Source organism: Sinocyclocheilus rhinocerous, unplaced genomic scaffold, assembly GCF_001515625.1.
Source record: "Sinocyclocheilus rhinocerous isolate Xijiao unplaced genomic scaffold, SAMN03320098_v1.1 scaffold1842, whole genome shotgun sequence".
NCBI classification, from domain to species: Eukaryota; Metazoa; Chordata; class Actinopteri; order Cypriniformes; family Cyprinidae; genus Sinocyclocheilus; species Sinocyclocheilus rhinocerous.
This window is the reverse complement of record NW_015667292.1, coordinates 1,001,367-1,015,409: the sequence shown is the minus strand read 5'-3', so window position 1 is coordinate 1,015,409 and position 14,043 is coordinate 1,001,367. Positions and strand designations below refer to the sequence as shown.

Genomic DNA, 14,043 nt, shown 5'->3' with positions numbered 1-14,043 from the left:
CCGGGACACGGCATCACAGTATGTGAGGGGCGTAACATTTCCGTCTCACGCTTGAGGCTAAAATGCCGGCAGTTCTGACTCATGTAAGTACGTTTTCTTTTATCATTTGCTACTGATGATTCAAACGCGAGTTTTGGGCAGTGTAGAGTAGCACTTGTTGTTTGTCATTTCTCTGATCACAAATGCAGACATGGTTTTATGTTTACGCGGCGCAATGCAACGCAACGCGTAAAAAGACAGTATAAGTCATTATAATCTGTAATTATGTCCCCACTGGATGCAACAAATGCCTCGTTTGTAATGGGTTTTCATGTTTTTGTGTCGTTGCTCCGGCCGTACACGGCATCATCACAGTATGGTGAGGGGCGTAACATTTCCGTCTCACGCTTTGAGGTATTCGGCCAATCACAATGCACTGGATAGCTGGCCAATCAGAGCATACCTCGCTTTTCAGACCAATGAGGTTTGTAAAAATCGACGCGTTTCAGAAGGCGGGGCATACAGGAGAAACAATAATGTACAGTATGTGGAAAATAATGTGTTTTTTAAACTTTAAACCGCATAAACACATTTCATTACACCAAATACACAAAATAATGTTCTTTTTAGCAGCATCATATGACCCCTTTAAATATACATAGTACAGAGAGAGGATGAAAAATACATCTACTGGCCCCAATCTTTAAAGTCTCATCCATATTTCATGGCCAGAAGATCCATCTGGCCTTCGCCTTTAGTTTTGGTTTTCCTTTAGTTTGTTTGTTTTCGACAATGTGTTTAATTCTGCTTTGGAAAGGCACAGGAAGGAAGAGAGCAACATACAGTAGAGAGACCTGGGCAGCACTGATGTCATAGAACTCTCCAGAACACTGAGCAAGGGTCTCTCTCACTCCCTTTATCTCTATCTATCTCTATCTAATTACATTTAAAACCACTCTTTCTCCATCGCTACAAATATTCCAAAACACACACAATGAACTATCTTTCTCCCTCATTCACTCAGCCTCTTCTTTCAGAGGGGAGGGTGGGCGAGTCTAGACCCCAATCTAAAAATAGACCACACATCCAGCACTCCCATGCACCGCCCTCTGCCTAAGACTGCAGATCTCGCTTTCACACTCGCGCTGTGTGTCTCACACAAGCATGCACACACATCGCACGTTATCGTTTTAGATACAACAGGTTCTGTCATATGCTCTCCCAAATATTCTTGGATGGACTGTCGACATCAGTTCCATTCATATATTCCCTTCTTCCTCACACAGTTATTTATATACGACACAGCATTAATCCGCTGCAGTGCAATATAACACAGTGTAAGCAAAAGATGGTCTATATAAATGTCTGTTGAAATCATTACTAATGCAGCTTGTATTAAAAATGTATTGAGGGAACTATTAATGCTACACACATAGTAGATGCCTTTTGTACACACAAACTGATAGTTTGTAATATCATATCTGTTAATGTCAGGGCATGCACATATGAAATATTAAGGATGAAATGAGTCGGAGCTGTGGTGTAGTGACTAGTATATGTAGGCTAGTACATACATCACTGATAATGAAAGTATTAAAAAGGAGACCAAAAATATATCTTAATTTCTTAAATAAAAAGTGTATAGTTTATATAACATAACAAATTTGTTCTGTTATATAAAACAGTTTAATTATTCTAAAAGTCAATACACAATACTAGCCTCTTTCTCAACTTCAGCCTTTTCATTTTTCCAAAATTCCATAATTTGAAAGAAGAATAAATGCCTTTTTCTGCACATTGCTCTAGTAAACTATATTGTGGTCATATGTAGCAAATCTCTCAGAGCTGCCTGGTACATATGGCGGAGACACTCATGTTCCCTGATAAGCTCTATCCCACAGTCTATCCGTACATGGTTCAGGAAAAAAACCTTCCAGATTGGCACTTTGTGGTGTTGACTCATACGCATGAAGCTAGAGCTACATCCTCTCAATCCTTCAGTCAGAAAAGAAACATCTAGACACTGAACTTTTGAGTAACTTTTGAACTTTGATAAAGATTTCTGCCCAAACGGAGGGTCGTATTCATTCTTAAAATCTCAGTTTCAAACTTGTGATCAGCAACAAACGCCAGACTAGCTCTTGTTTTTGATGTCATAACACAGACAGATGTCTGATAGGGATAGAGGCAGTTCTAGTGTTACATAAAGTTACATAAGCACTTTCAAAAAGTAGGCACTTTTACTTAAATCATCTTATTACAGGAACAGTTTCAGAGCAAATCGTTCTACACATTTTTGACATAAAATAAAATAATAAAATGAACAAAATAAAATAAAATAATGCCTGTAAAAACGTAAGTAAATGTACGTTTTATAGTACCACATTTTACGTAAAATACATACAAATTATCATGAGATCACGTTGAATAAATCAACTAATTCTTTTCTGAGTAACTTTGGTACTTTGCTTTGAATTTTTATTTCATTTTACTGTCTCCTTAAAATGAACTGCTTATGTTGCATTCCTCATTTGCAAGTCACTTTGATTAAAATTATCTGCTAAATGAATAAATGTAAATGTAAAAACTCAAATTAATCTGATATGCTCACTACTAACTGCCGCAACAAAATCCTTATCTTTCAAGTACTCAGTGACATACATTAACTCCCAAACTTCAGCAAATCCTGCAATTATTTATTTCTCAAAATTACGTAGATGCCAGCCAATCAAATTCAAACTGCCAATTTTATTTTCATTCAAGCTCTTTTTGTGCAGTAGACTTCAGCCAGTCCATGAGCGGTTTGTAGGTGGTCTGTGTGAGAATGAGACTAGGGCAGGGTGTAGGATACTGTGTTGCTTCATTCTGGGGTCTAGGGTTTAATCCCTGCAATCCCAGAGGATAGTTTTATTGCTCAGAGGTTGCTCTTTCAAAGATGTGTTATTTGGTGACTGAGAGAGGTACAGTACTGGGGATTGCCTTCAACAAATCACTTAACCCCAGGTTGCTCAACAGGACCATGCCTGTAATAAGTCTACTGTAAGTTGCTTTGGTTAAAAAAAAAAAAACATCTTATAAATAACAAAAACTCTGAAGACTGTAGAAAACAAGTAAAGGTATAGAAGCAAATACATAAAGAGGTAACACACACACACATAAAAAAAAGCTTCTTGTCGTCCTCAGCTAAGTTCTGTCAAGAAGAATAATCTTCCTAAGACAAAAATGAACTAGGAATGCAATCTGACTCAGAATGCATCCATAGGGTTAGTGCCTGTGAGAAAATGAATCTGAATAAAAGAAAGAGACAAGGAAAAGTGATGAGAGGAGAAAGAAGGATTTCTAGCACATTCCTATATGGCAAGCAAGCAAGCAAACAAACAAACAAGCAAACGAACGAACTAAAAGAAAGAAAGAAAGAAAGAAATGTGGTATTTTTAAATATATACAATTTTGGATAATGTAAATAAATGTACAGTAGACTCAAATATTTTAACATCTGAAAGTAAATACAACGATACAATTATAATATAATATAATATAATACAAAGATATACAAGTAACTAAAACTACATCCAAATCCTAACCCTCATAAATTTTAAAAATAAATAAATAATATTTTTGACACTTATTTCTTGAAAAATTCATGTTCAATTCAATGTGTTATTTGCCATTTCTTTGTAATTATTTAAAAATGTATTGGCAATTTCTGAGTAAAAATAGTTTCAAAGTAAATTAATTTCAAAGTAAAAAAATTTTTTCACTTTACAGTCTTTTTTGTATTTTTACATTTGCATGAAAACATTATTAAGCATGTTTTCTCATCCACCTATCCCCTAATTATTCATCTAATCCCCATAATGTAGGGAAAACCTGACCCACATTTATAAGCCGTAACCCCAAGACATATATCACTTCGAGAATACATTTCCTTTGAAATAAGGAAGAAACTTACAAATAGGGAAAGAATAAAACAAGCAGAGCAGGATTCTCGGTCTAACCACTGTCTATCAGAAATCTGGTTCAATCAGCCTGAAATGGCATTAAGCCTCAAATCCAACAAATAACGTTAAAACAATTGAGTGAACAGGAGGAAGACAGAAAGAACTGAGTGGTGGGAGGGAGGGGGGTTGATACCAGATAAGAGAAATGAGGCTCTTTTATTGGGTCAATAAGTGTGTCATCGCCCCGGTGAAGCCACATGAGGGCAAACAGCCCACTTTAAAAGCAGTTCTGTCACCAATCAATTACAAACCAGACCATCATCCTGCACACACACAACAGAATATGACTGAATCAAAAACGATCAGACAAAATCCAGTCCAAAGTACCAAGAGATTTAAAACCAACGCAGCACAACATGAAGGTTAATTGAGAGTATTTGTCCTTTTAATGACAACAAGACTAATTCATCCGTCTACCCTCTAGTCTTTGTCAGAGCTGCTGTATGTGTATAATACATATCTAAACGTCACTTGACCGGAATGTGTGGGTGCAGCTGGTTTGAACCCTGCTGCTGTTTATGCTGTGGGCATCAAGCAGCGCTAAGAGCGAGAGTTAGAATGCAATTACTGAGCTTACAAGACATTGTGTACTTGAGCGTGCACGTGCACGTGCCTAACTGGATTTCTGACTACAGATGTTTCAGCTATACCTCGCCTATCCAGAGAGGGAGACTGTTCAATGCTGAAGTCATCGGAAAGGGAGGCTATGGAAGGACGCCAATCACAAATGAACGCGTCTGTCGGGTGCGATATCATCACTGACTTGAAACAAATATTGATGAATGTTGGCAGTGAGCTTGACAAGGAGGTGAGGCAACAACTTCTTAATTGAGCACTGGATGGCATTTGAGGCAATCGCAAGCTAGACTTTACATTTGTCTCTTTCACTTTCACTGTCAATATACATGTTACGGTTATCAAGCCTGAAGAGAGTGACAAATAAAGTGCACAGTTGTCTGTCAGAAGGATGTCAGAAATCTAGGAAATCTGTTTACGCTTCTGCTACTTTATATCTCACACTTGCAACATTATTTCTCATAATTGCGACATTATATCTCACAATATGACTTTTGACTTTTTTATGACTTTTTATATCGTTTTTTTTGTGATTTTAACTTTTCATCTCCCATTTGTGACTTCATATATCACCGTGTGACTTTTTCTTGTATTTCTTGTAATTTTGATTTGTATCTCACAATAAAAAACTTAAATGATTCCATTGCATAAGTATTCATACCCTTATCTGGGACCGTTGAAATTTAGCTCAGGAGCATTAATTTTGCTTGTGTTTGTTACCACACTTTGAGTGACGTTAACCTGCGGCAAATTCAATTGAATGGGTATGATTTGGAAAGGCACACGTCTTAATAAAAGGTCTAACAGCTGAAAATGCATATTAGAGCAAAGATCAAGCCCTGAGGTAAAAAAAAAAAACTGCCTGTAGAGCTCAGAGCAGGATTGCATCAAACCACACATCTGGAAGAAGAATGACAGATAATTGCCAAATGATGATGTGCAAAGCTTGTCACATCATACACAAAAAGATTTGAGGTGCTTCAGCTAAGTACCGAGTTAAGGGTTTAAAAAAAAAATCTGTCCTTCCAGTCTCTCTTTTGTGCGAGTTACTAAACAACAAGAGAAAATGAAGGGGGATCAGAGAAGTGGAGTGGAAAAAGGATTCAAGGATAAAGATTGACTGAATAGGGCTATTCATTTATGGGTGATTACAAGCACAGAGTTGTTTGGAGTATTAACTACCTTAGCCCTGCTCAGCCACTGGAGAAACAACACACAGTTTGAATGATGGAAAGAAATAACAATCAGGTTCAAACAAATGACACCATATGAAATCAATCAATTGAGCAGATGTAAAAATAAGGAGATAAATAGAAAAAGTGAAGGAGAGCGAGAGAGAAAAAATGGTTCAAACAGCACTGACAGGAAACTCTATATGAGTCACTAGCTACATGTCACTACTACACACATATTTAGATGTGATTCCTCTCAAATAGAGAGAGCAAGAAGACCGTTCTGGATGCTCAGACCCTCTGATGGGAAAATCTACTGTGAGGATCTTCAAGATACAAGGAAAGAAGTCTCTCATTTTTACCAAGGCTGCTTTTATTTGATCAAGAGTACAAACGGTGATATAGTGAAACATTATTACAATTTAAGAACACGTATGCGCCGTGGTATGCTTGTGAATGCGCGTCAAAGACTGACACGGGAGAGAAGAAATTGTTAAATTAAGCCATTATTTTTGTTTTCTTTGCACACAAAAAGTATTCTCGTAATATGAATTAAATATAATTGTTCATAAAATTATGGCTGAAACACAGATGTCACATTAACTATGTCCCACTACACTCTTAAAAATAAAGGTGCTTCACGATGCCATAGAAGAACCTTTTTGTCTAAATGGTTCCATAAAGAACCTTTAACATCTGAAGAACCTTTCTGTTTCACAAAAGGTTATTTGTGGCAAAAGAAGGTTATTCAGATTATAAAAAGGTAAGAAAGAGATGGTTCTTTAAAGAACCTTTGACTGAATGGTTCTTTGTGGAACCAAAAATGGTTCTTCTATGGCATCGCTGTTTTTTTTACTGAGGGAAAAAAAGAGACCTAAGCTCACTCAGAATGGCTATACCTTATTTTTAGCTCTTTGCTACTATCAATCTCATCATTTCTATCTGGCCCTACTACTCTGTTGAATCTACAAACAGTGTTGATGATGAAAAATCTATCAGCAATAGACACTGTGCAATACAATTCATACTTGTTTCCCTTTGGTCGAGTGAGCACAGCTTTCCTGTTGAGAGATGAGGATACATGCAGACAGAGCGGGCTGCTCTAGAGCACAGGCTGTGCTGCCACTGCGGTCTCAGAGCACTGGAGAGGAAGCCAACATTGTTGACAGAGCACTAACAGAATCATACCACACTATCTACCTTGTTTTTTGTCATTTGCAAGAGCAAAGACTTCCTGATCGGCTTTAAAAAACTAGCACCCTGCTGTTTACATCTTCCATTATGATGTTACATACACGTTTAAATGTTTTTTTTTCTATTTTTGCTCTATGCCTTTGACCCTATTATTTCTGTCTGCATGCCAGATCCATCCGGGAATATACAGAAGTGAGAGGGAGAGAGAGATCTAAATCTACCACACATGAAACATGGCAGCCCATGACGGGAGCTGTTGTCAAAGCTCATGATTCAGTTGAGTGATCATACCCAGAAATGGGTGTCACAGAGTGTTCTTGAGCACATGAGAGGGTGTTCGGCAGTCTATTTCAGATGTGCGTCTCCAGAGCACCGTCTCTGTCAACATCCCAAAGAACGCATCCCTCGACAGACCATGAGGTGGATTCTTTATACTTATACTATCTCTAGAATAATAACTCATACAATTCACCATTGCTTACGGTTTGCTTGTATATATCAGGTTTCATTTTCATTGAAGGGGTCATATAATGAAAATTAGAATTTTACTTTTGTTCAGTGTGTGTACTATACAAAAAGAGACATCTCAGACATTGTTCGATTCTTAGTGTGGTTCTCAGACAATCCCTCTTCAGACAAGTATAAATATAGCATTACAATCTCATATTCATGAGCCACAGGGTTCCTTTCAATCTAGCATGTGTTAACCCACCTTAGTGAGCAAACAAGTCTGAATTCAGTTCCTCATAAAATGAATGTTTTTTAAAGGGAAAGAATGGAAATTTAAAGGAATTGTTTCATGAGGAATCACATTTGGAGCCTCATTTCATTTTTATGCTTCAAACTGTTTGTCTCTGTGTTCTGAATATCTGACCTACCTCTCAACATTCATACAGCAGCAAAACACTCAAAATCACAACATTGTTTTCACTGTAAAAAAAAATGAGTGTAACTATAAAATATTGCAAAAATACTACAGAAAAAAACTGTTAATAAGTTAACAGTAAGTTCCTGTATATACATGATCTCAGAATGGCTATACCTTATTTTTAGCTCTTTGCTACTATCAATCTCATCATTTCTATCTGGCCCTACTACTCTGTTGAATCTACAAACAGTGTTGATGATGAAAAATCTATCAGCAATAGACACTGTGCAATACAATTCATACTTGTTTCCCTTTGGTCGAGTGAGCACAGCTTTCCTGTTGAGAGATGAGGATACATGCAGACAGAGCGGGCTGCTCTAGAGCACAGGCTGTGCTGCCACTGCGGTCTCAGAGCACTGGAGAGGAAGCCAACATTGTTGACAGAGCACTAACAGAATCATACCACACTATCTACCTTGTTTTTTGTCATTTGCAAGAGCAAAGACTTCCTGATCGGCTTTAAAAAACTAGCACCCTGCTGTTTACATCTTCCATTATGATGTTACATACACGTTTAAATGTTTTTTTTTCTATTTTTGCTCTATGCCTTTGACCCTATTATTTCTGTCTGCATGCCAGATCCATCCGGGAATATACAGAAGTGAGAGGGAGAGAGAGATCTAAATCTACCACACATGAAACATGGCAGCCCATGACGGGAGCTGTTGTCAAAGCTCATGATTCAGTTGAGTGATCATACCCAGAAATGGGTGTCACAGAGTGTTCTTGAGCACATGAGAGGGTGTTCGGCAGTCTATTTCAGATGTGCGTCTCCAGAGCACCGTCTCTGTCAACATCCCAAAGAACGCATCCCTCGACAGACCATGAGGTGGATTCTTTATACTTATACTATCTCTAGAATAATAACTCATACAATTCACCATTGCTTACGGTTTGCTTGTATATATCAGGTTTCATTTTCATTGAAGGGGTCATATAATGAAAATTAGAATTTTACTTTTGTTCAGTGTGTGTACTATACAAAAAGAGACATCTCAGACATTGTTCGATTCTTAGTGTGGTTCTCAGACAATCCCTCTTCAGACAAGTATAAATATAGCATTACAATCTCATATTCATGAGCCACAGGGTTCCTTTCAATCTAGCATGTGTTAACCCACCTTAGTGAGCAAACAAGTCTGAATTCAGTTCCTCATAAAATGAATGTTTTTTAAAGGGAAAGAATGGAAATTTAAAGGAATTGTTTCATGAGGAATCACATTTGGAGCCTCATTTCATTTTTATGCTTCAAACTGTTTGTCTCTGTGTTCTGAATATCTGACCTACCTCTCAACATTCATACAGCAGCAAAACACTCAAAATCACAACATTGTTTTCACTGTAAAAAAAAATGAGTGTAACTATAAAATATTGCAAAAATACTACAGAAAAAAACTGTTAATAAGTTAACAGTAAGTTCCTGTATATACATGATAAAACTGTAAAAGATCTAACCAGACATTTCATGTAATTTTACAGTAAAATACTGTTAATTGTTCAGTTTTTCGAAGTAACAAATCAACGTCATTTATAGTCAAAAACTGTAAACTGATATTCCCAGAATTCCCTTCATTACACTTCACATTTGAAAGTATTTTGTTTAAATGATCACGTTCTTTAATAGTTTTTGTTATCAGTTATAGGGTTTTGTTACATCTTCTGTTGTTTAATGAATGTTTATTGCATTATTTAAGTGTTGTGTGTTACCATGATGGTGTTTTGTGTTTGCTTGAATGACTCTGTGCACCTTCTTTATATTTGTATATACTTAAGTTTATGGAAAAGCTACTTGTGATGAACTTAGATTTTTCTGTATTTTTTACAAAATTATTCTGGCAACCACAGCTGCCAAAATTATTTTGTAAAAACAACAGAATTGTTTATACAGTGTAGCCTAACTATCAAGCTGCCACTGAGCTTTGACTAACTATATTTAATTGAAAAATATCAATGTCTTACAGGAATAGTTATAAACTATTTAGACTATTTAGTCTATATTTTATATAGACCTTTTAATAGCTAAAAATGTAGTGCGAACGAGTTTGTTTCTTCATTGGAACAGATTTAGAGAAATTTTGCATTTGGCACTTGCTCAATGGAGTGAGTGGGTGCAATCAGAATGCGGTCCAAACTGCTGATAAAAACATCAATAATCCACAAGTACTAATCCACATGATCCAGTCCATCAACTAAAGTCTTGTGAAGTGAAAATCGGTGTTTGTAAGAAACAAAAATCCATCATTAAAGCATTTTAACTTTAAACTGTTGCTAGCCAAAATATGAGTCCATGATCCATAATAATGCTTCCTCCAGTGAAAAAGTCAATCCCCTGTTGTCCTCTCACATGAAAATGTATTAACATATTTGTTTAGAAAAGTTTTTGCTTATAAATGGTGCTTCAACTGTGCATATTTCTCTCCTGAATTAGACGATATAATCACATTTTAGCCAGAAGCAATGGTTTGAAGTGAAAAACTTCTTAATGAAAAATTACTTTTATAAAAACTCACAGATTTTAATTGTTGTTAATTAATGGACTGGAGTGTGGATTATTGTGATGTTTTTATTATTGTTTGGACAGCATTCTGACAGCCCCCATTCACTGCAGATGATCTATTGGTGATGTAATGCAAAATTTCTCCAAATCTGTTCAGATGAAGGAACAAACTAATCTAGCCTACATTTTTGACCACTTTAGGATGAGCTCATTTTTTGGGTGAACTATTCCTTTAAATTAAAAACGGCACTGTATAGCAGACACCTGTACTACCTCAGATATAAATACATCCTCCTGACAATATGTGATGTTTTACCTCATTTGTTTAACTGGCGATGAATTCTAATACAACCTTCCTAATATAACCAATCTGTTAAGCGTCTACACATGCTGCAAAGCTTTGCAAGTCGCGAAAGGCATCAATGAAAACCAAACGTCACTCGGGGCTGTTGGGTGTATATATCAGCGCGATTCTCTCACCGTATATTCCCCGGCGGAGTGCACAACAACACCGCGGTCCCATCACTATACATGGTGAGAACGAGGCGTGTGCCGGTCGCCAGTGAATGAATGTGGCGTTCTGGGAATATTCACAAACAACTTCATTATCTGCACGTCATACATTCCTGCACTTCCATTCAAACGGCACGGCTCTTGTTCGTTCTTTCTTACCGCTTTTCCGCTGTCTAATTTGCTATGCTGGAGAACAACACACGTCCGTCCTCGATCGATCTAATTTCAAGCTCGAACCGAACCGATTCAAGTGGAGGTAGAAGCGCTGCAGTCAGCTTCCACTACCCCGACCGGCTGCAATAGGCCCTAAAAATCTCTAAAAATAGCTTCAGGAAAAAGCACACAAGCCCGGAGACTACGGCTGACTCTCACTTTTTATATAAGCTAAACACCTCGGTTATGTCATCGATTCCCTATCACTTGACTTCTCCACTGAGGAAAGGATTGTGTCCCAAGAATGCCTAATCCTGAGCATCTCACTCCCAATGCATTGAGCAAATACTGTAGAACTAGATAGAAAGTTAGAATGATAGATATAACGATAGATAGATAGATTGTGAAAGTGTATGGAAGCTGTCAGTCTCTAACAACTCCTTTTTGTGTTCTACTGAAGAAAAAACATACAGGTTTGAATCAACATGAGGGTCAGTACATAATGACAGAATTTTTATTTTGTGAACTATGTGAACTATCAATTTAACATTTCATTATGGTGATGCTAATATGAAAGGCTTAGGGAATGGGACTGAGAAACAGAAGAATTTTCATTTTTGTGTGAATTGTCCATTTAACACTTCAATATGGTCATACTGACACTTAAACACTGGACTGAGAAACGTGTCTGTGGTTGAGCCCCTAAAAGAGAGAGTCAAAACTACGGTAAAAATGTAAATGCAGTCCAAATGTTCTGGCTCTTTTTTTGGGGACTGAGAGCATCCAGTATCTCACCACTGATAGTTTGCTCTATCTATCTATCTATCTATCTATCTATCTATCTCACAACTGTTAACTTCTGGGAACTTTAAAGGATAGTTGACACAAAAAAAGAAAATTCTGTCACCATTTACTCACCCTCATATAATTCCAAAACTGTATGTCTTTCTTTCTTCTGTGGAACATGAAATTATATTTTAAGAAACGTCTCAGTGTTTTCGTCCATACAATGGAAATCAATGGTCACTAAACTGCTTGGTTACCAAAATTCTTCAAAATATCTTCTTTTATGTTCTGCAGAAGAAAGAAAGTAGCTCCTATGTTTGGAGTTGTTTGGAATGACATGAGGGTGAATGTGACAGAATTTACAATTCTTTGGTTAACTATCTCTTAACGATTTGAAGGGGACCGTATTTGTGGTTCACAATGTCTTTGCACTACAGTATGTGTCTGTGTGTATTGTGTCTGCTGCTGGTGCTGGTGCACTGCCATTTATATTGTGGCTCTATCAACAACAGTTCCCCCAACAGCTGCATTGATTAGCACAGGCCTCTTGGCCAAAACTAGCTGCACATCTCTGCTGCAATGGCAGACGAGCCCTTTGCGACAAGCTAGAAAGGGGCACCCACCTTACAGATTTGGAAGTGCTCAGACATCAGTGTCTCCTGGATTTCCAGCTCCCGCGGTGTCGGAGCCGTACTGGGGGTCCCAGCCGCACTGCCGCACGCGGGAGATCCACCTGGATTGACAGGTGAAGAAGTGGTCAACCCGTCCAAAACCTTTCGGAACTTCTTCATCTTTATCCTTGTGTTTATACTTCAACGTTTCTCTTGAACAATCTCAAAACGTGCCGTCGAGACGGTTAAAACGGCATAGGAGGTGATGCGGCTTCACAGCACGAATTCAGACTCCTCGTTTCTTCTTCCTTTCAGAATTTTATGTGCACAAAAAGTCGCAGAAGAACCTCATCTTCCAAAATAAGGCTGATGATCACAAAACAAGATTATGGATATGGGGAGAAAGGCGAGTTGAGGTTCAGTGCGCATTAAAGCCTGAACCAGGCTGGAGAAGAACCAAGAAACTTCATGGCACTTACGCAGGACGGTATCGCATCCAACTAGTAAACATTCTCAGGAGGCATGTCAGAAACATAATAAAGTACAAACTGACTTTGGTAAAAATGAATGTTACTTGCCGTATTTTATCGAGATTCAATCGCTGTACACGGCAAAACTCACGTTGAACGCTTGTTGTTTGGGATCCCAGACGCAGAAGGAGACACGCCGCAGAGAAGCAGCGTATAGCAAAGTGCCAACGTCGGAAATGGATCAGAAACTGCCTCGAAAGGACATGAAATTTCACGACCTGAAAGATTTTCTGTGAAATCCCCTTCTCTGTTTCTTTCTTCTGAGTAATTTGGGAGAAGAGGAGGCGAGCACCCTCGACCCGCAACCAGAATCTCTCCCGCAGTCGAGTGCGAGCTGCTGTCCAAGGTGCTGAAAGACTGAGCGCAAGACAGCCACACTCCTCTCTCTCCTGATTGGACCATGTGCAACGGCCCTACTGTAAACCCCGCCTTCCAGCTGCAGCGATTGGACCATGTGCTTGAGAAACCACAAACAATGAAATAGTGATTTAATTATTTGCAGAATTTTTTCATAAACTCAGTATTACCTATATTGCACCAAACTAAGCTACAGGCGCTTTTGATATTCAAATGTACAGTAATTTTTCATGCCAACAACTGAAATTGAAATCTTTCAGATATTTAAAACACAGAGGACCGCAGACGTCCATAACATTATATTGGCATCCAATTTGACATCGGTATACATCTGAACGTCCTGCAGAGCTGCTGGCTGTGGTTGAGTTCATTTCAACGTGGAGGTGTAGTTTAGGCTGTCATTGTTAAGTGACTAGTATCAGAAAATCTGAAAAAGATTAATAATATTATCTAAAGAATTATACAGAGACAAAAATGCTTTATCAAACTTAAGGAGATACGTTGGAGCAGTGGCTGAATTATGGATCTCTAGTTCTGGTCACACTCTATCCATCCAGTCCATAATGTGACTTCTTTGAGAGGCAGCGGTGGCCTCCAGGGGGCGCTGTGATGTGCATCTCGCAGATACAGATTACATAAGCATTTACATCATCTCTCTCTCGGCACGGCTTATTCCATTGAGTCTTTTCCGCTGAAATCTGCTCGTGTTGTTGATACCAGCTCCAGAGATTTTGAAGCTGATGATG

At 38.0% G+C, this 14,043-nt stretch overlaps 1 protein-coding gene across 1 annotated transcript in view; it reads right to left on the bottom strand.

Annotated features, from left to right (window-relative positions):
• The window catches only part of LOC107733626 (syntaxin-binding protein 5-like), a 155,241-nt gene extending 142,006 nt beyond the window's left edge, over positions 1-13,235 (bottom strand). Inside the window, exon 1 of the mRNA XM_016545332.1 lies at positions 12,423-13,235. Within this exon, the coding sequence (XP_016400818.1) occupies positions 12,423-12,590 (168 nt within the window). The 5' untranslated portion in view covers positions 12,591-13,235. The remainder of the gene's footprint in view (positions 1-12,422) is intronic.
• Between the last annotated feature and the right edge of the window lie 808 nt (positions 13,236-14,043).